At 32.1% G+C, this 22438-nt stretch overlaps 2 protein-coding genes across 4 annotated transcripts; one reads left to right on the top strand and one right to left on the bottom strand.

Moving 5' to 3' along the window:
- The first annotated feature begins 3571 nt into the window (after positions 1-3571).
- LOC137835366 (chlorophyll a-b binding protein 13, chloroplastic-like) lies at positions 3572-5300 on the top strand. 2 transcript variants are annotated; one of them, XM_068643842.1, is made up of 3 exons: positions 3572-3922; positions 4024-4185; positions 4701-5300. In XM_068643842.1, the coding sequence occupies exons 1-3, from the start codon at positions 3785-3787 to the stop codon at positions 5208-5210; spliced, it is 810 nt and encodes a 269-aa protein (XP_068499943.1). In that variant the 5' UTR covers positions 3572-3784; the 3' UTR covers positions 5211-5300. The 2 variants fall into 2 exon arrangements, with proteins under 2 accessions (XP_068499943.1, XP_068499942.1); XM_068643841.1 differs by having other exon boundaries at positions 3688-3922; positions 4021-4185.
- Positions 5301-7785: 2485 nt separating this feature from the next.
- LOC137835365 (myosin-2) lies at positions 7786-18532 on the bottom strand. 2 transcript variants are annotated; one of them, XM_068643839.1, is made up of 24 exons: positions 17437-18532; positions 16699-16800; positions 16459-16602; positions 16224-16374; positions 16103-16130; positions 15791-15959; positions 15580-15643; positions 15433-15446; positions 15259-15343; positions 14895-14998; positions 14648-14786; positions 14358-14476; positions 14107-14259; positions 13933-14022; positions 13345-13422; positions 13010-13168; positions 12127-12324; positions 11252-11457; positions 11037-11172; positions 10359-10488; positions 10023-10133; positions 9829-9941; positions 8956-9171; positions 7786-8592 (listed from the first exon to the last, which is right to left on the bottom strand). In XM_068643839.1, the coding sequence occupies exons 1-24, from the start codon at positions 17842-17844 to the stop codon at positions 8122-8124; spliced, it is 3588 nt and encodes a 1195-aa protein (XP_068499940.1). In that variant the 5' UTR covers positions 17845-18532; the 3' UTR covers positions 7786-8121. The 2 variants fall into 2 exon arrangements, with proteins under 2 accessions (XP_068499940.1, XP_068499941.1); XM_068643840.1 differs by having other exon boundaries at positions 8956-9168.
- Between the last annotated feature and the right edge of the window lie 3906 nt (positions 18533-22438).

Genomic DNA, 22438 nt, shown 5'->3' with positions numbered 1-22438 from the left:
TGGCTCCTTTTGAGGCATTGTATGGAAGGAAGTGCAGGACACCTCCGTGCTGGTTTCAGGATGGTGAGAGCTTGTTAATTGGACCAGATTTAATACAACAAACCAATAAGAAAGTCAAAATGATTCAGGAAAGATTGGAAACATCTCTTAGCAGGCAAAAATCTTATGCAGATAAAAGAAGAAGACCTTTAGAATTCTCTGCGGGTCAACATGTCTTTTTGAGAGTTACACCGTTCACTGGTGTAGGAAGAGCACTCAAATCCAAGAAATTGACTCCTAAGTTCATAGGACCTTACCAAATTCTTCGAAGAATAGGCCCCGTGGCTTATGAAATTGCTTTGCCTCCTCCTTTAGCTAACATTCACAGTATTTTTCATGTATCCCAGCTAAGAAAGTATGTACCTGATCCTAGCCACATTCTAGAGTCTGATTCCATCCAGGTGAAAGAAAATCTGTCATTTGAAGTGAGGCCAATCAGAATTTTAGATTCACAAGTGAAACAACTTCGTGGAAGAAGTATTCCCATGGTGAAAAGTATTGTGGGATCTCATATCTGGAGACTCCACTTGGGAAATTGAAGAGGAGATACGAGCATCATACCCTAATCTCTATATTGGTAAGTTCATTTTCGAGGACGAAAATTTTTGTTGTTGGAGATAATGTGACAACACTTTTTTCAAAATAGACACAAAATCCCCTGCACGCATTTTTTCTTCCTTATCTCCATTTCTCTCTCTCTCGCCATATTCTCTTCTCTCCCTCTCTCTTAATTTTCTCTCCCAATCTTCATCTATTTTAAAATCTGATCGGACCACGTTGTAGCTGGCGAGTTAAGAAACATTTCTACCTGAACAGATTTTTAAACAGAGTAAGTTCATTTTTACTCTAAATATCATTTGTTCTCTGTTTTTCCTTAGGATTTAGTCATCAATATTGGTGGGGTCAGTTGAGAAGTTTAACCCTCTCAACTTATTTTACTATATACTAAATTTTTGTTCTGTTTGGATAACTTGCTTTAGGCCCGTAAATCTTGAAGCTTATCCAGACTGTGGGAAATAAAATTCTAGAAGTTGCTTGGAAAGCAAGCAATTGAGGTAAGAGAAGCTAAATTTAATTATTAATAGAACCCTAGGCTAGAAGATCTGGATGTGGAAGGGACGTGGTCCCAATATTCAATTTCTCTTGTAGGGATGTTGTGTGTTTATATATATTGGGTTGTTTGTTTATATGTTATTTAAATTTGTGGAAATATTAGGTTTTGATTATTTAGTATTAAAGTGTTATTTTTTTATGTCAAATAGACTTTTGAATATTGTGGATCACTTTTTGAATGATATTGTATGACGGAATGGTATGGAATTGAATTCATACATTTGGGATAATGTATGGACTGATGTTTGTTGTGTATTAAGTATTGATGCATATGTGGTAACAAAGATCTCCGAGCTTCACTGATGATCTAAGTCGCATAGACTAAGATATCAGGTGGTGAGAAGTTGATGGGGGAGTTCATGCACACCGTGACATATGAGATGCACGACTTGGGTTGTAATGAAATTACCTTGATCCTTTCTGTTGGATTTGCTGGTAATCTTTGGATCAGGTGTTAGTCTTTGGTAGGACTTACTTAATACGAGTCTTCCGGAAGATGTTGTTTGTCGAATATTCTGGATGTGTAGATCCATGTGAAATCTATGTGATTGTTTTATTGTTGAGATTTGAAGAAAATTGAATAATTTGATAAATTGATCATGTAACTTGGTTTTCTCTTTGGATTTAAGTGTGTATATTATAAAATTCTATTTTCACTAGCTTACCCTTGCTTTTCTTACTGTGTTTGAGCTGCGATGATTGTACTATGTACACGAGCAGATTATCATACATGTGCAAGAGAGTCTTAGAAGTTTCAGAGTTTTATTTTGAGCTGTGGATATGTAAATATTTGTATTTCTATAAATCCTAATCATGTAATAGTTATATGTAAATTATGGGGTGTTACACAGGGTGGGCCTAAGCAGGCCAATAGGTTGAAATAAGCAACCCACCCCGCATTTTTTTCAGCAGACCACGGGCTAGCCTGCACGGTCCGTCCCACTTTGTCACTCCTTCTAAAAAGTGGTAATATTGAGTGTTATAATAGAAAAAAAAATATTATATTATTAGATGGATAGTAGTTAAAAAGTGGAGGTTAGAAATATGTCAATGAAAATAGGAGTGACACTAAGGAGGTTATAAAATAAAACTTTCAGATGGTTTGAAAGGTTATTAAGCTTCAATAGCTAGAAGACTTGAAGAGGTTAATATAACTAATAATTACACGTAAAGGAAAATAAAGAAAAAAAATTCTTAGTAAATTACTTATCAAGTATTTAATATAGTTAGAGATAGAAGTTCTTTAAAATGGAACTCAAAAAGAAACTGAAATGATTCTATAAAAATCAAAAGTCAATCACAACTGAATTTTGTTTAAGAATTTCTTACATTTTTTTTTCAAACGATTCGGTTGGTTTAGATTTCGAATTGGAATTGAACTAAGCTGCGTATTAGAGCCTAATAAATTGAGAGTTTAATTGTAGTGTATTAACAAATCATAAAAAACTTGTAATTTATTTTTTAGCAGAAGAAAAACTTCAAATTATAAATATACAATAATTATTAAAAAAAATCATCATAGGTACCTTTATTTGACAATTTTGCAGTTTTTATTCTGTAAAAAATATAAAAACCCATTTAAACTAAACTGAAAATAATTAATTTAGTTTTGTATAGATTTTATATGAAATTAAATCATTTTTAATTTTTATATTTTATTGGGTAACTTTTTATTAAACAGAGCCTTGCCTTTTTAAATAGTCAGGGTATTGTTGTAATTAAATAACAATTTAACAAATGTTTGAAGTTAACAAAGAAACTAATGCCTCAAAAAGCAGATAGACCATCGGTTAAATTTATATACTTAATTGATTAGTATATAAAATCATGAACTCAAACATATAAAAAAGGGTTTTTTCTGTATTTGGTGGAGCTGTTGTGTAAATTAAAGTTCTTTTGGATTATTTTCGTAAATTTTGAATTGAGTTTTACAATAATAAATTGTTTATACCATACTTTATGAAATTAAATTACGTGTAATAGAAATATTAAATAAATGCTTATCTATTTTCTAGTGAAGCTAAATTTTCTGACTAAAAATACAATGACTTTTCATAGATCATTTTTAACATATAAATTATTCAACTCAAAATGAATTAAATAAATTCGCCGGATTCAACTCAATTTTATATTTCTACTTGTATATTGTATTGCGGAAGGATTGGTACAATTGTACTTGCTTGCTGAAAACAATCATTTTAAAATTTTCATTGTGTTAAAAAATATAATAGAATTAAACCAAAAGAGAATTTCATTAACGTTCATAAAAGATATTTGATTGAAGTAAATATATGATAGTGGTGTTAGAAGCAAGGTGGGTGTGGCATGTAAATTCCAAATATAAGGTTTAAAAGAAAGGGGCTAGTTGGATAGATATAGTGGAGAAAGATAAAATGTGGATAGAAAGATATGAGTTAGAGATACATAAAATCCTTTGGAACCTTCTCATTGGTTGCTCCAAAGCACACCATCCCCACCACCAACTTCTACTCTTGTTTCTAACCACATATCCCTCTTATTCTCTTTCCCTACATATGATGTTACATTCCCTTCTTCTACTCACTTCTCTGCAAACCACTAGTTATCATTTTTTGAAGTAACTTGAGGTTTCAAACCTAGGAAGTTGGAAGTCATGGCAGCAACATTGATGGCAGCAACAAGTAGTTCTGGTACTGTTCTTAAGTCAACTCCTTTCCTTGGCCAAGGCAAGGGTGCCAATGCCAACCCTCTTAGGGATGTTGTCTCAATGGGAACCGGGAAGTACACCATGGTATTCTCCAAACACCCTTTTCTTTTTCACTCTCACAATTGTTTTTGGTTTTGGTTTGTGACTGATACATTGTTATTGTGTTTGTGTTTGTGAACAAGAAGAGCAATGAGTTGTGGTATGGACCAGACAGAGTGAAATACTTGGGACCCTTCTCAGCTCAAACCCCTTCATACTTGAAGGGTGAATTCCCAGGTGATTATGGATGGGACACTGCTGGCTTATCTGCTGACCCAGAAGCATTTGCCAAGAACAGGGCTCTTGAGGTTACATTTTTTAGTCTTAAACTCTACCATAATGCTTCTTTATTTCCTTCTTAAAACATTCTTCAAACTAATTCAGCATGCTACAAAACACTTTAACTGATTTTACTTTAAAATTGTGCAAAAGTTCTAAACTTCCATTGCTCTTTTACAACAAGAAAATGATACTCACTTACATCCAAACTTTATTCAATCTTCCCAATTCTATGATGATGGACTATCATTTGTCCTAGTGAAATCAATGATAGAGCAAATTTTACTTTGGCTATTACTAGTAAGCACATAATTTGGTTAAATTATTCCTTTGATTTCTATAATTCTCCTCATTTTAAGTTTTAATCTTTATTCAATAAAATCATAAATCTTAGTTCCTACTCATACATAAAAGTTGACCTTTCTGAAAGTAATAAACTGCTAAAGAAGTTTAAGATCATATCTACATGTCTAAGTTTCATAACTATGGTTGTAGCACTTAATAAATTTGTTTCCCAATAATAACAATTGTTTTGTGGAATAAGGTGATCCATGGGCGTTGGGCCATGCTTGGAGCACTGGGCTGCATCACCCCGGAGGTGCTAGAGAAGTGGTTGAGAGTGGACTTCAAGGAGCCCGTATGGTTCAAAGCTGGGGCCCAGATATTCTCAGAAGGTGGGCTTGACTATTTGGGGAACCCAAACCTTGTCCATGCCCAAAGCATCTTGGCAGTGCTGGGCTTCCAAGTAGTTCTGATGGGCCTTGTTGAAGGGTTCCGCATCAATGGGCTTGATGGAGTAGGAGAGGGCAACAACCTTTACCCTGGGGGCCAGTACTTTGACCCACTGGGCCTGGCTGATGACCCAGTAAATTTTGCTGAGCTAAAAGTGAAGGAGATAAAGAATGGAAGGTTGGCCATGTTCTCTATGTTTGGGTTTTTTGTTCAAGCCATTGTAACTGGCAAAGGCCCATTGGAGAACCTGTTGGACCACCTTGACAACCCTGTGGCTAACAATGCTTGGGTCTTTGCCACCAAGTTTGCCCCTGGATCTTAAATCTCCCTATTATCCACCCCTTATCATTATTCTCATTTATATGTAGATTATCATCATAAATAATAATTGTTGGATTAGTGTACTTTTTAAGGACTAAGCCTCTTTTTCCAATGAGAAAGGTGTTTTTTTTCCTAATCATAAAATGTATAAATAGATTTTCATTGTTATTTTCTTTTTTATATCTTTGAAATAGAATTTAAATTTTTAATATTAGTAAACCAGGCCTGAATATCAAATTAACCATTCTTTAGTTTATTAATATATCTTCATGTATTATAATGAAGGTGTCTTTAACAAATTATCCTGTCTTAAAGAATAAAAATATCAAATGTTTAGTGATTTTAGTGACCACTTAAAGAAAATATCAAAAATTTTTATTTATTGAATTTAATATATTGGTTTTCATTTTTAATTTCTTACATTGACTTTTTAAAGTTTTTTTTCAATCATTTCACTGGATGAAGTTTAAAGCCTTATAGATTCCTTTCATGGTTTAGTGACACTTTATTCCTGCATTCCTATCCTACATTTTTTTCTTGCACCAGCCTTGTCATTTTTATTTGAAAAGGAATAGTTGATGGCTTCCATGGCTTGTATAATTATTGTGTTGATAGAGGACGTTTGGTGGTTATAGGATTTTGCGACTGTATTACGGGAGAAGCAATCTGCAAGTAATCACCAATAACAAAAAATTTCATAACACACCAATACAAGTTCGTCCAACCAAAAAAATTACATAGAACCTCACCCAACAAAAACAACACATAAAATAAGAAAAAACAACACAAAAATCAATAATGGATTATCATTCTAGATCCAGTTTCTGTTTAGCTTATATGGATTGCTAGCCATAATATTGACTTACGGATTCATTGATCCACCAAAAAATTGGAATACATATTTCCAAAAAAGAAAAAAACACCTACGCACTTTCTCTTTATGAAAACCCGCCACGAAAACCAAATAACCACTCTGAAACCAACCTTCTACACAAAACAGTGAGAAAAATCTAAACTAAGGTATCATCGCTTGTTGTCGCACTTTCAATAGCAATTTGGATAGAAAATTGCAGAAAAGGGAGAAAGAAACGTTGTGATGGTGGTGGTACGCTGCCTTTAGGGTTTTTAAAAACTCCCGACCTAATTTAGTAATTGAACATGAATATAGGGGTGCCAGAGGAAAAATGTAGGGTACAATAAGAAACAGCCCCACTTGATCTCTCTTGGTTGTAAACATTTTTTGGCAAATTCTCGTTGCACCATATCAATTTGAAGTTCACCCAATTTGTCAGCAAAATAATGAAAACGTCCCTACAAAATGACAAAATTAACCTTAAATAAAAAGAGGCTAGTTAAAAAAATACTTTAAAAATCTTTTTTCCAGAATATATTTTTGGATATGGATTTCTGGAACACTTTTCTGAATTTTGAAAATTCTTTTCTAGAATGTATTTTTACATTGTATTCCGAATTTTCTTTTTCCAAATGTATTTTTTTATTTTGGATTTACTTTTCCAGAATAATAATTTAATTTTGGAACTATATTTTTAAAATCTGAAATAGAGGATAATTTTGAAAATGTTAAAAGGTGATATTGTGGTTAAAATTGGTATGGTGCAAGAAGAATTTGCCACATTTTTAATTAGGAGTCTTTCTTTGGCTTGACACCATCTTGTGTTTCTAAAAGAACCTATGATTATGAAAACAATAATTGAGAATACACTTTTTTTTGCTATTTAGAGTTGAAGAAAATAATTAATAGCTACGATAAATAAACCAATGAATTGTTGAAAGAAAAAGTGTTAGGGTAGTAAAAAGGTCAACAATATACAAAAGTTAAAAGAAAGCTAAAAAGAGTTAAGCAGTGATCAGATCACAATTCTCCAAATTAAATCAGTTTTAAGAGAGTTAAGCAGTGATCAGAAAAGAAATTGGCTATGATCATCAAATTTTAGTGAGTATTAGCATATCATGAATTGCAAGTGAGAAACTAAGAAGCATCAAATATTTAGATTTTGCTAATTATTGACTTAAAAGTTAAAAGTGGAAGATGAAGTTAGCATCACATCTTTACAATTCACATTTTAGCTTCTAAATACTGGTATAGATACAAACTGACACCAACCATTTAAATCTCAAATTTGTGATAATTCCCTTGCAACAAAATTATGTATTTTTATTATAGTACAAAATCTGTTGTAATTTTTTATTTATCTTCAATTTTGTATCTTTCTCCCCTACTTTTTTGTTTCCGAACTTTCCATTATCAGTTTCACAGAACAGGCAAACATACCATGTATGTTTTACGATTGAAAAAAGGTTTAATGGTTATCTAAGTTTTTTATCCTTAAAAAACTGTCATTTGATTTCTCTTTTTTTTTTATTTCAAATGAAAACTTGATCAAACCATGTGCAAATCTGTCGGTTTAAGCCTCTGATTTAACCAGAACCAAAAGAACTGCAATATTATACATATACCAAAACAGAAACAAAAACTAGACCACCCAAAACAAGCAAACAAATACCCATTGAAAGATGAATTTCCTTTAACCCCTGCTATATACTGATATTCAAGATGACATCAATACTTAATATTTATATCCTTTAGACTAAGTTTTACATTACAGAAGTAACAAAACATATACATCACCAAGCTACACTACTAATACAACTATGCAACCTAAAGTCTACAACTATACACCACTTCTCCATGTAACAAAATTGGTAGATATACATTTTTTTCCCTTCACCAATTAAGTACAGTGACATTTATCAAATATTCCCATAAGATGTACAGATGAAGCAACTTCTAAAATAAGAGTTTATGACAACAATCATTTACCCATTTGCTTAATCTTTCACCAATTATTCACCTTTGGTAAAGAGAATATTTGTAAGTTGAATGCTAGCAGCTATAGTGCTCTAGAACTCAGCTTCCCCCACCATCTCCGCCTTTTATCCATTTCTGAATTCCCTAATTTATGAAGTCTTGCTTTTGTTTCTTTTAACCTAACCTTGTATTCTTTTTTCCACCCCTCAAACCTATGTTTGAGTTTCCGAAGTTCTTCAATGGAATTCATGTTAGTAGATTGACCTGTTCTAACATCAACCAGATTTCTGGCATCAAAATCAAAGGTCTGTCTGCGTTGATCAAATTCCTTCATCAGGTGGCTCACTGAAGCCAAAGCACCATTAGCATCTCTCCCTAGTCCAGCTTCAGAAATACTAGTAGAATACTTCAAAGGTGTGCTTGCACTAGGTGTTCGAGATCCCATGGAAGCATCTTCCGAATCATAGGTGAAAGGTGATGAAACATCACGTCTTGCATGTTGATTGTTGGCATTCTCAGAAGCAAGGCTCTTTCTAGCAGCAGCAAGACTCATCTGCATTGAAATTGCAACCAGAAAGATCAATATAATTTTAAGCTATATTTGAGACCATTTATAGATGAGACTTTTCAACAAATGAGGTTGCAACAAACTCATAATAAATTAGTAAATCACCAATTTAAAAATAACTTTCTAGGTATGAGTCTTATTAGTAATAAGCAAATTAGCACATTGTAAGAGTTTCTGCTAATTTCTCTTTCAAATGACACAGGCAACTAAAGTGCAGTTGTTTGGTTATACTAATACTAGACATTTTTTTCAAGGAGGCCAAAGCAAAATGAGTTAGTCAACCAACTTTGTCTATTACAATAATATTCACGAGTATATTACAAAAGTTAAGGACAGCTGAAAACATACTTGCAAAGATGACATTTGTCTTTGCCACATCTCCTCCATTGATTTCATCCTTTTCTCGTACTCCATCCATCTACTCTCAAACTGTTTTAGCTGATCCTTCAATTCAGCATTTTCCCCTTCCTTTTGCGTTATGGTAACTTCAGCCTTCACAACCCGCCTTTGGAGTTCAGCTAAAGCTGAAGGTAGATTCTGGACCCGCTCACTTGGCACATCCTGCTAAACCGAAAAATATGAGACATTTATGGGATTGTTGAGTGGCTATGATCATGATACTTCGATTTGTGTCACGTATCACATGAAATATCTAATCTATAAAGCTGCAATACTTTTATGAAGACAATAATTTATAATTTTTTATTTTGACTGTCTGATAAATGTGATTTTAATTTGGATTTGTAAAAGAGCAATTATATATCTATTATATTTTAAGAATTCTTATACATTTTTAAATATGTATATGTCACGTATTGTATCTTATTATTTTTAAAATAAGCATATTGTCGTAGTGGATATGCATCGTATCCAATACGATCTTATACATGTGTCGTATCCGTGCATCATAGCTGAGTAGTTAGGAAGTTTACATAATCATGAAGCTCAACGCTCTACATCCATGACAAATCTGATTTGCAAAAGGAAAATAAGTTTTGAATGCTTGTGATGAAGGCAATAATACAATAGTTCAAGGTAGGTATGGAACGTCTTGAACTGAAAATTATACAACTTCAGATTTGAAACTCCGAATTGATGCAATTTTTAGTTGGATAGAAGAAATAAACGCCAAAAAGTACCATTGCATGAATAAAACAATAGAAAAAGAACCAAATCAACTAGTTGTCCAAAAAAATTGAGAAAATAAGCACTGTAAAGTACCTTTTCTTCGGGCATATTCACACGTGACCTTCGCCTAGATCTTGCATTTTCATGACTTTTCTTTGAGTAATTCAAGTCACCAGAATTCCTCCGAACCAGCCATCCACGAATTACTGAAGGGAAATGAATAGTGTAAGCAAAACCATATGCAATGCTTCTGGTATGGGCAAACATAACAATAGAAACACACAAACCAGATTGTAGTGTTGTGGCTGCCAGCATTTCCTTGATATTTTCAGAAGAAATAGTCATAGAAGACTTCACCAAAACACCATATGCCCTTCTTCCAATTTCTCCCCGAACAACTACAATATAACCAAATTGCAATTAAGTTACAGATAAAAACTATAACCAAGGCTAATCAAACACTTGCAATAATTTTGACTATTAGAGCCATTGGAATAAGGGCTTAAAGTTCTTAATTCATATTGATAAGGTTATTTTTCAAAAGTAGAAGTAAAATATTGCAAGCTAGAATAAAATGAGAACGTTCAATTCAAACAAAAGTATTATCAAGAGCCAGACATTACATGATTGTAAAGTAGTCACTCCCTTCTTAATCTCATGGTAATGACAGCGAGCTTGATAACCACGAAAGCTTTTTTGAATAACAAGTAGTCCCTCCAAAAGATATTTTCTCCTGTCTTCCAGTGCCCCAATCTGTAGACTCAACCAGAACAGGAAAAATTAAATCAGACAAACCATTACACAAATTAATATAAAACAAGGTAGATTTCCTATAAATATGAGAGGTTGAGAGAGTAGGATATCTTATCATTTGTGAGAAAAAGAAATCAAACTGGAACTAGAAAAGGATAGGGAAAATCTCTCTTGAATAGCTAAATATTAGCAAAAGTTCAAGGATTTGTACCTCTCCCAATACCTAATTTTTGCACAAAAGACAAGATATCACTCTCTCCACCTCTCTTACTTCTTTCTAAGAAATCTGCGATTAATTCTTCTCTATCTCCGATGAACAAACTAACACATCAACACCTTACTTTCTCATTAACTAAAAATTATCCAATCTATTAATATAACAAAAAGATATATAGAAATGAACTTGAATATGGAAGGGTAATGGAAAATGGATCCAATTGCCACCCTAAGCGTGATCCATCTCCCAATACTATGGCTCTTTATCTGTTGAAACAAATAAAATACTGACATAAATGCTAAAGTGAAAACATTAAATTACAGACATATACCTGCCCAGTTCGAATGTACAGTTTGGTGAAGCCAACTTGGTACATTTCAGGAGGGATATTAAACTGTTGCAAAACCGCAACCGAAATGCTCAATGGGTCCTGAGATGTGTTTGCCTCAAAAAGCAGAAACCCATACCTAACATATGTACGAAAACAAATCAACCCATTTATTTAATATAAAAAAAGGAATAAATAAATAGGAGTTTCATCACTACCTTCTAGAAAATTCTTGATGTGTCATTCGAGTAGGATATCCAGCCCTCGAAATCCTAACAACCTCCAAAACTCCACAACACTTGAGCTGTTGTAGTACTAGATCTTGATCATATATGCCAGGAAGTTGCTTAGTATTTGGCTTTATACATCGAATAAAGTGAGGTGTGGTGTTCTCCAGCTGATGCATCAACTTGAATAATTGACCCTAAAAGAAAAAAAGACTTGTTAGGCTTACTTTTTCTCAAATTATTGTGTTTCACTTGTTTATCAGCATACACCTAAAATCCAGGTACAGTTACCACATCATATAACTTTTAGGGGACTAGTAGAATCGAGATACAAGTAGTGTATCGGAGAGCTGATATTATAAATCGTAAATCATTTCGTATCGTGAATCATAAGATTCATAAACATTAAAAAATTTAATATATACTTAAATATATAAGATATACATACAAGATACAATAAATTATATATATGTCTATATATGTGTGTATATATATATATACCACACAATTTCACCAAAACAACCTCTATGGTGCATACATGTTATTAAACAAATTATGTTTATCTTTTTTTATTTACTCATTTTTTAAAATCTACACTGATTCACACAATACGGAATCGTTTCGTTTCGGGATTCAGCGATTCTTTATGCGAATCGCATGATACAGCTAAGATTCAGGGACGAAAAAGATTCTTCACACGATTCGTATCGTGGGAGGGTGAAACCGTATCATTTCGTACGATACGTATCGTGAATCGTAAGATACTAACTACTATGGACTACATCACCACATATCAACAACATTGAAATCATTTATTTCCAAGTATTAAAGATGGTTAACAAGTTCAAGTAATGCTACACGAATACCTTGAACTTTGTGCCAACACTCTGCTTTTGTGAGTCCAGAGCACCTCCATGCAAGGAATTCGATTGCTTCTGAGTCTGATTAAACATCTTGGAGAACAACTGAAGCAGTTCACAACTACATGATGACAGTAGTTGAATGGAATCAGATGGTAGTGGATCTCTATTCTTTTCTAGGAAGCCACTTGTATCATACAAAACCTAATAGAGGACCACATATTAGAATAGTCAGAAATAGAAATACAAAATTGACTCCCATGGTATGCATTCTGCATATATGACAGCCTAGGAAAAACAAAAATCATAAAGCAGGAATTGATCATAACAGGCTACGACAAAAACCTTTGGTTAAAACATTTTTCGTCTGAAAGTACAACTGTGTTTAATATCAGAATGAAAATTGTGTCATAAAATTTCTCACGTCAAAGATAAAGCAACCCAACATTCAGTTTTGATATTGAATTGCAAGCAATAGAAGAAACTAAATAAGCATAGTTTTCTGGGAGGTGTTTGAAAGAGAGAAATATACTATTATATTTAAAAATAACTATAATCACATTAGAAAACTTAGATTTTACAAAACACAGGCTATAAATGATTATATTAGTTCAAACAGACAAATTACAAAGATATTAATTATCAGTAATGCTACTCTTACAGTATAACATCAAATGTACTAGGTTTATGGTTCATACTACAATACTCCAGGATCACTATTTTGAAAATTAACACAACGCGTAAACCAGTAAATTTAAGGATAATTCAACTTTAAAAACTTCAGCCAAATATTTTGAAGTAATTAAATTTATCAATTTGACTTTAAAAATCACAAGCAATAGATTTTAGAGGAGTTAACTTTCAAAGATCAATATGAACTGATACTAACCTCCCCAGCATAATGACAGACACCAAAAGCCCTGCCTCTTTCCCCTTTAAAGCAAGGATTAGCGTGCAGGTGCTGCTTAAGTTTGTTGGCTAGTGTTAGATCAGTGGCCCTGGGGAAATTTGATTCCTCGTCCAACAAAGAGAACAGCCCAAGAGGCTTCTGCACATTATACACCAGAGTAAATAATGAAAAAATTAGCCACATAGAATACTGTGAACTCCAACACTAGGACTTGAGCATAATATGATTTTTAAAATAATCTGCAGTGTAAAAAATAGTACTGCCTAGGAAAAGAATAGCTATAAAATTTCAGAAATCTTAAATCATATAAATACCTTTTCAAAAAGATCCAAACACACTTGGTTGTCCTCAAAATCTACTTTGGTCCAATCAATGCCATCTAATTCATAGTCCTGAAACATGTAAATTGCAATGTTGCTATGAAGCATACAAAGACTATTACACACAGCATATGATGCAACACCAGCCTTTTTGTTGTATTATAGTTTTTTCTTCCATCGTGTGACAGGCAATTTACTGAAGTAAACAACACAGTGATTCAGATTGGTAAGTCACGAACTCAGGATTAAGCTGAGCTATCGTACATCAAAAGTTTCTTGTTGAGAGAAATTTTAGTATGACACGACATTTTACAAGTCATGTACTATACAGACCAAAACTTCGGTAAAGTCTTCACCAAATCCCTCCCTCATTCTCGAAAGATAACAGAAGTGATAACACCTTTTACATACACACAAACTATATTTCTGGATTATATCACACTATTGCTTTTGAATAAAAGATACAACCATACCAGGCATGAAAGCAACCAGGAATCTTAAACATGGAAATAAAATACGTACACTTATATATTACACAATGACAATTTTTTTACCAAAGTAAAGTTTAACATAGATTCTGACCTCCTGCTCAAGTTTAAACAGATGCCGATTGAAATGTTGTTGAAGCCTCTCATTGGCATAGTTTATACAAAATTGTTCAAAGCTGTTATTCTGCAAAGAAAATTGATAAACAATTGAAAAAAATAGAAAATAATACATGAAACATGAATAAACACGTTAATAGAAACTGCATACCTGGAATGACTCAAATCCATAAATATCAAGGATACTTATGGATCTCCCAGTACATCGTTTACCCACTTGAAGTGACTTATTAACTTGTTCTACAAGCCAGTCAAACAAGCTTGCATAGATAAATTTTGCTATTGCATCTCTTGCATCAATTGCCTGAATATAGAATAAAAAAATTGGATATAATATAATAGTATAATACAATTAGGAAACAGAAAAATTGATCAATTGAATTGTTCAAGTAATACACAGACCTGCCGCAAGGTCAATGTCTTGGTAATAGTATCCTTGCCAGCTTGGATTTTATGGGTAGATAACGCAGCCATTAGCTCCTGGGATCTGCAACCCATGAGCACAGCAGCATTTGTTACAGCTGCCAAGAGAAAAGAGAAACAAAAGTCATTATTAGTAACTGAAGTTTTACATATATCCTTTATGTTACTATGTTAGTCATAGACAATATGAATCAAGGGAGGAGGATAGTTCATCATTTTATAGACTTTTAGACCATATTCCTGACCACATGGAACACCCTAACCATTACCTTCATCATTCACCACCTCAATGTGATTTTCATTATCAGTGTCCTGGAATGTTATATTTCCCAACCATAGTATCGCAGCCAGCATCTTAAAAGCTAGCTCTTGATCCTCTTTGCACATTCGAATAACATCCAATGCTTTCTGAGGAAAAAACACATTCAAAAGGAGGAAAAATGACATGAGATCTTAGGAGGCTGTACATAACATTAAAGAAGCTAATGTTCAAAACTGAGTTGTAAAATAATATACCATCAATTTATTAAACTTTTTAGCATCATCAACACCATCAATTGTTGTGAAGTCACTTTGGTTAAGATATTTATATTCGCTAGCCGCCCTAAGATTCAGTCTTTCTGCACAGGAAAAGAGAATAATTCCATACGGTTTATCAAAATGAGAAGGCAACTTATCACGTCACACACAGAAATTGGTGTCCATGAATTTCAATATAAAATGAACAATCCATTTAAAACTTGTAAATAAGTTTATAGGGCAGAGGCCATCTTTGCAGATGATAATAGGGGATAATAGCAGTGAACGGTCATTTAAATGGATTATCTCAAAGGTGCACAGAAGTATACAAATTAATAGATATATCACATGGAAAATGCACCTTTTAGATCGGATGAAGATCCCGCACAAAGTTGATAAAATATGTGATATGACCTCTCGCCCAAGGCAAGTTGAACAACTCTTGACTGGCCACAAGAGAAAAGATGGTTTCAGAAATGAAGAATAATAATATTTCAGATCCACACTCTTGTTCAAATAGGGCATTACAAGTTACCTTTTCTAACAGAACTGTTCAAGTTAGCATATAGGAATTGACATATGAGAAACACCAAAACCACCCAAATGAGTCAGGTCAGTAAATTCAAAAAAGAAGAAAAGAAAAGAGCTAATTTTATGTAACATTTAACTGGAGTAATCTTACATGTTTGAACTTTTGCCCCACAAATTTTCCCCATTGCACTGAAATGAATTTCAATCAACTTCCCCTGCACCAAATTATAAACATATATCAACTAAACTGCTCAGCCAGTAGATAACATCCACAAATTTGCAAATCTCCAAAAAGAAAACTTATAGAACAAGAACAGTGGAGTAAGTTCCTTCCACTACAATGAAAAGAAATGCAAACTCACAAATCTGCTAGAGTTATCATTCCTAGATGTTTTTGCATTCCCAAAAGCTTCTAGAATATAATTTGTCTGAAGGATTTCATTTTCTATTCCTGAACAGCCACCACCAATAGCAGCTAAGTATTGCATAGCAACTTTGGCGGTCTCTGTTTTCCCAGCTCCACTTTCACCACTGTAAACAAATTTATGACAGCAATTAACAAGTATACCAGTGGTTATACCATCTTATTACTACAAATTTTAATGATATTAAGTTCAGAAACATATATTAAGAGGCGTGCAAGAAATAGACTGCTTAATGTGCTGAGTGCTAACCTTATGATAATAGACTGATTTGCTTCATCTGCAATGTACAATGTGCAAACAGAAACTTCAAATCAGACAACTACATTATACAGGTTTCAAGAAGGGGACTAAAAATAGTAATTTCATCCACCTCTCATCATCTCATTATAAGCTGCATCTGCCAAAGCATAAACATGAGGACTATCCGTAAGTTTCTGCCTATAAGCTGAGACATAATCAATTCCATAAACTTGGACATTTTTGAAAGGATTGAGTGCAATTAAAATTGGCCCTGCTTTACTCTGCATACAAGGAGTACAAACAGCATATGAGAATAGATAGATAATCAACTGGGTAGGAAAAACAAGCCAAAGCTGCAGACCTACATAAATCATATCCTGAGTATATCTATACTGAAGATTGTGAAGAACTGAAGGCTCATTTAAATAACTGAGCTGTATAAGATCTTCAATACCCTCTAAAATATCAGGATTAGCTGGTAGGAGGTCTGACCTGGCCACTTGCATAACCTGCAGTAACAACCCAATGGCCCAAATCACATGTTACTTTGCATATTCGATAATGAATACTACTTTTGAAAGACAAAAAAAGGCTCAGAAATTCACATTTCCATTTGAGAGAGAAACAGATGCTTCCTCTCCAGAAGTTGACTGTATCATTCCCAGCTCCCACTTCCCCTTTGGTTGCCTACACCAAACATGAAGTTTCTGTGGAAAAAACCAAAAAACAGAAAATAAATTTAACAGACAAGACATGCCATAAACATGCTGATATACAAATAGATAAAAGCCGCAAACGAACATTCTCCTCAAGTAAAAAGTTAAAACGAACTTTCATATTTTCCACGAGTAGGGAGGCTTAGGAAACACAATAAACAGAAAGAAAATTGAGCTGAAAGTACGCTATGCATGCCACAAACAATTTACCTATGCATAAGTGTTGCCGATATGAAACATCAAACAAATAAAATCTGTGAATCTAAACATCAGCCAATTTTTAATTAAAATTTTAAATTAGCCAAACAGATATCTAATCTAATTGACATGAGTGGAGTCTATTTCTATTTGCAATTCGGAAAAGATTGTGCAGTAGTGTTACAATTACAAATTACAGTTTTTTTAAACGCCAACTTCCACATTTCATTCAAGCTCATTATTTTTATCCAAACACCAAAAACTTACCATTCTCTGACTAAAAAACGTAACACACAAAAAGGCAGACAACTGAAAACAAGCTCAGGATTTCAAAACACTGAGAATTGCTTTTAAAACTCCAATCCATTAATCAACCAGTTCTTAATTATCACTATTAATGATCATAGACATTTTCAAGTCCCCAATTACCTTTTTTATGAAATAAGCAACGTTATCATCCTCCAACTCTTCAGACTGAGGAGGAGCTTCACAATCAGTAGAAGAATCATTTGCAGTTGGAACCGGACACGGTGATATTTGTTCACCCACTTTCTCTTCTGATATGACTTCATAAGGGGATTCCACATGCAACTTGACCTTCTTGGACCCAAAACTACCCTTCCTTCGGTGTCCCATCGCATCATTTTCGCCATTAACCTTGAAGCTATTAGGCAACGACCTCCTCGCCGGCGGCATCCGCGCCCTCGACTGCGGCCGTGACGGCAATGCCGGCGGCAAGTCCTTCGGCCTCTCTTCCTCGTCTCTCTTGCGAAGTGACTCAAGCATCTCCTCCAGCGAACTCCTCGTTAGAGCAGACATCGAAGCTGATAACATCATCTTGAAAACCTCAATCAACAAAATTCACCCAAATTTCACAACGTTTCCCTCAAATTCAGAAACTCTCATACCCAACCCAACTCGAGATTTTTCAATCTTCAACACCCCATCTGCTGATTCCACCAACCCATTTCAGAATTGACGCGGAAAATGACAATAAAAATGAAAAAAAAAATGTATTTTTTCTCCGGAGGTTGTTCAAAATGATAAGGTCGAAAAGGGTGAGAAGAAGAACGAAAAGGGTCGTTGGAGCAATCAATAAAACCTTCGAAAACGAACTCCAGAGGTGCATTTGCCAAATCGAGGAACGATGAAGGTTTCCATGGCTGAAAGCGAAAGTTCCGAGGTTTGAATGAGGAGGTTGAGGTTGTTGCGAACGAGAAACAAAAACAAACCTCCTCAGAGTCTCAAAGACAGAGCGAAAGAGAGAGAAACCAAAAAAAAGATAGGAGAGAGATAAAAAAAAGGGCAGAAACACCGAACACGAACAATTTGGGAAAATTCGCTATTGCGAGTGTTGCTCTGCTCTGTTCTTTGCAAAACGGAATGAAACGTTTATCGTTGCAAATCGTGTTCCTGAAAACAGAACAGGAACTTTTAAGTTTGTCCTTGTTGTCGCTGTAGGAGGTGATGATGCCTTTTATTTCCTTTCTGCCCAGAAATTCAAATTTTCCGATGAGTTGGCGACGCAACTAACTACTCTTCCAATATTCTTAATTCCTTCCTTCGGCAAACCGTTTGCATCTTACAGGCCAAAAAATATTATAGTATTATTATTTATTTGAACTTACGAAAGAAAATTAAATGGAAGAATAGTATAATAAATGAATAAACTAAATATAATAATTTGAATATTAAAATAAGTTGTGGATTTGAAATGATTTTGATGCGTTATTTTTCAAAATGGTTATGGATGTGAGTGCGGGAACGTGGGAAGACTCTGACACTTAGCTTCAAAAACTATATTACTTAAATGGGCTCCACTTTTAATCCAATTACCATGCTACAACCCTCCACTTTTGAAACTAATTAATTCATCAAAACATTTCCTAATTAATATTACTAAATTATATTTATATTTGGAAACTCCAACCTATCAACAATTATACTTTCCTTAACAAATTTATTATTTTTATATTGACTGTTTTGAAAGCATTTGTATGCATATAATAGTAATTCACTTTAAGAAAATAACTTATACCATATTTTTTTAATATAAAATGTGCATTTTATTTTTGTAGGGTTAAGTATGTTTTTTATTAATGTATTATTACGTCAAATTGATTTTTCTTCTAGTTTAAACTTTTGATTTTTTTATATTTATAATAAAAAACTATTAAAATAATTTTTTATTAATATTTTTTTATATAACAAATGAATTTTATAATGTGAATTGTATTATAGTATTATAAAACATCTGAATTATCATGAAATATTTTAATATTATAATTCACATCATCTAAGAATACTGATAATTATCCATTCTAATATTTTCATTACCAATACTTAGAAGGTATAAAGTTTAGATAAAAAGCAAAACTAATTTTACATGGACGAAGAACACATTTAAAATTTTTTCTATTTGTATGTTAATTACTCCTTACTCTACCTCCAATTTTAAGACAAAGGGGATAATTACTAGTTTGTCAAGAGAAAATAATTCTTAAACAATTATAATAATTTGTATGAAAAAATTAAAAGTAAAATTCAAAATTTATCTTTTTTCTCTATTTTTATTTGATTTAAATTTCAAATCCTTGTCTTCTTCTTCACTTTGAATTGCTTATTCTGATTCACACCATAATGAATTTCTGATTTCACTTTGAAGCTAGGGAAACCCAAAATATATCATTAATGTGGGATGCCCCTTGCCACAAGTGGATGGCAAATTGCATGGCTAAAAGGAAACTGGAAATTAAATTGCATGCTCAATAAAGATAAGTGATTAAGATTTAAATAATGGGAGTTAAGAAAATTTATTGAGTTTAAACTATTGAGATAAAGAGGTTCACTATTAATTTTTTTACAGCAGTGGGCATATAATAAAATGTTAACTTCTTTATGTCGAAAATTAAAACTTCAACCTATTCCCTTTTTTATTATTACCTTAGGTATTGACTAATATTTCATTTTCCTACTATCCAGAAAATATTAAATGTATTTAATAAAACATTTAAAGTCTTGAAAATATAAATGTATTTAATACCTACCATACGAAAAATTTAATAAGAGCATTTATGATTATTCTTCTATATCTACTACTATACATATATATAGCCTAGTTTCATGCTGCATTTAATTTATTCTATGAAGTGAAATTTGTGTAATAAAAAATCAACTAAATAAACTATTTATCAAAACATGTCATAAAACTAAACAATGTGAGTAAGAGCTTAGTCTAACATATAGCTATAAGTTGACATGATACTTTCACATTTATGGTTTATTAATTTAATTATAATTAAAGGTAACACATGCTTAACTTTAGAACTTTTTAAGATTATCATAAATTTTTGTGATGGTGTATGTTATACGAAAATTGTGTATAAAAAAATTTAGGGGAGGGTATGATGATATTTATGTGTTTAAGGTTTCTTAAATAAAGTCTAAAGTTTAGTAATAGGCTAGTTAAATTCGGTCCAATAAAACAAAAAGTGTTATTTTAAAATTAGTTTAATAGCTTTTCTTATTTATTATTATTTTTTAGTTTCATTCTATTATTTTTTTATTATTTTAAACCTTTTTAGCTTGGTTTCACTATTTTAAAAAATAAACTAATATAATCTCATTCATTATATTAATAATAACAACGTCACAACAATGAAAATTTAAGTAAAATGACATGTTATTAATTAAAATTTATTTATTCACAAAAATAACAACATAGCACAAGGGACGAAATTATGTTGTCATTATAAATTTGACAAATTTACAATGACTCAGTTTAAAAAAATAAAATTATAAACATTTAAAATAGTTTAACAAAATTGAAAAAAAAAAGATGATGATAAAAAATTGGTTTTCTTTATCCAGCTAATACAATCACTTCAATTTTAAATTTAACTTTATTTGTCAGTAGTTTATTGTATCGTAAATAAAAGAGTGAGGATATTACTTAGAAAATTATTAAATAAAAACTAATTTTAAAATAAAAAACAATTAATTAAATTAATTAAGTTAAAAATAAAAACTATTTTATATATTAATAATTTTTTAAAGTTTATAATATGGTGTCTACTTTAATTAATATAATAATTAAATATTTTGTGTAAAACTAATTTTTATTTAATAAATTTTTAGTGGATAAACTAGTTAGAAGTTGGTTGGATAAAAAATTTGAGATGTCTAATAAATAACAAGAACTAAACAATAATCTTACATTTATGTGTGTTAAAATTAACTAAGATAAAAAAAAAAAGTATATCAATTATTTAAACTTTTTATGCCACCTAAATTTAGATGGTTTTCTACAACCAAACATAAAATAATCTAAAATAACCACTAAAAAAATTATTAAATAAAAATTAATTTAAAAAAATATTTAATTATTATATTAATTAAATTAAATATTATTTTATGATTTTTATTATTAATAAATAATTTTTGAAATATATAAAAAGTTTAGTATCTAAGATAATTTATTAATAATAAAAATTACTTTAAATACTAATAATTTGTTTAATCTTTTAAATAATATCTAATTTAATAATTAATAACTTTATAAAAAAATAATTTTTTTTAATTATTTTCTTATAGTAAACCGTAAAAAAAAAAAAACTTCAACACACAATTGACATGAAAAATCATCTCCTCTTAATATTACATTGACCATAAAATGTTATTAATAATATTGAAGACAAGCACGTTGAGCCAAAACATTACTTGTATTCCATTATCACTTTGTTACCTGAAAATCACGTCAATAAAGGTGCTTTTTAGCCAAAGACAAGGCAACAACCTTATGGGGAGGGGATATATTTGTGGCCCTGCATGCCTGCATCATAATAATTGAACAAAAATAATATTATCCCCACATCTTATTAATATAACTTATGGATAGGGAAATATAACTAAGAGATGTTATATTAACATTGATTAAAATTTATTAATATCCTCTGCTTACCACATGATAAAAAAAAACTCTTCTATATAATTTATTGGGATCATATATTAAGATTAGCTAAGGAGTTCTAACTTTTTTTAAGATCCATTTCACATTAAACTGTAAAATTCAGATACTAACTCGTACATTTCCACTGATTGTTCTTGCATCCACTTTCTTTTCTTGCGGATTGTATATTCTAACTTCTGCCTGACATCCCCAAACATGCAGGTGTCTCAAACTGGGTTTCCTTCCTGTCCACAATTCAAAAGGTGTCTTTTGAACTGCCTTAATAGGAACCCTGTTCAATAGATACATGGCAGTTTTTAAAGCATACATCCACAATGAAATAGGTACAGTTGACTTACTTAACATGCTCTACTTAACATGCTCCTAACCATATCCATTAAGGTTCGATTACGCCTTTCTGAAACACCATTTTGTTGTGGTGTACCTGACATTGTGTATTGAGCACAAATACCACGTCTCTCA

The sequence above is a fragment of the Phaseolus vulgaris genome, chromosome 5, assembly GCF_000499845.2.
Source record: "Phaseolus vulgaris cultivar G19833 chromosome 5, P. vulgaris v2.0, whole genome shotgun sequence".
Classification (NCBI taxonomy): domain Eukaryota; kingdom Viridiplantae; phylum Streptophyta; class Magnoliopsida; order Fabales; family Fabaceae; genus Phaseolus; species Phaseolus vulgaris.
This window is presented reverse-complemented; position numbering and strand designations above follow the sequence as displayed.

Coding starts and splice junctions, on each gene's coding strand:
- LOC137835365 (XM_068643839.1), bottom strand. CDS start 17,844: ATGATGTTATCAGCTTCGATGTCTGCTCTAACGAGGAGTTCGCTGGAG. Junction 16,375..16,458: donor ATACTCAGGATATGATTTAT/GTAGGTCTGCAG, acceptor CCTTGTATGCAG/AGTAAAGCAGGGCCAATTTT. Junction 10,489..11,036: donor TGTACATTCGAACTGGGCAG/GTATATGTCTGT, acceptor TTGAGTCTACAG/ATTGGGGCACTGGAAGACAG.
- LOC137835366 (XM_068643841.1), top strand. CDS start 3,785: ATGGCAGCAACATTGATGGCAGCAACAAGTAGTTCTGGTACTGTTCTT. Junction 3,923..4,020: donor GAACCGGGAAGTACACCATG/GTATTCTCCAAA, acceptor TTTGTGAACAAG/AAGAGCAATGAGTTGTGGTA. Junction 4,186..4,700: donor CCAAGAACAGGGCTCTTGAG/GTTACATTTTTT, acceptor TTGTGGAATAAG/GTGATCCATGGGCGTTGGGC.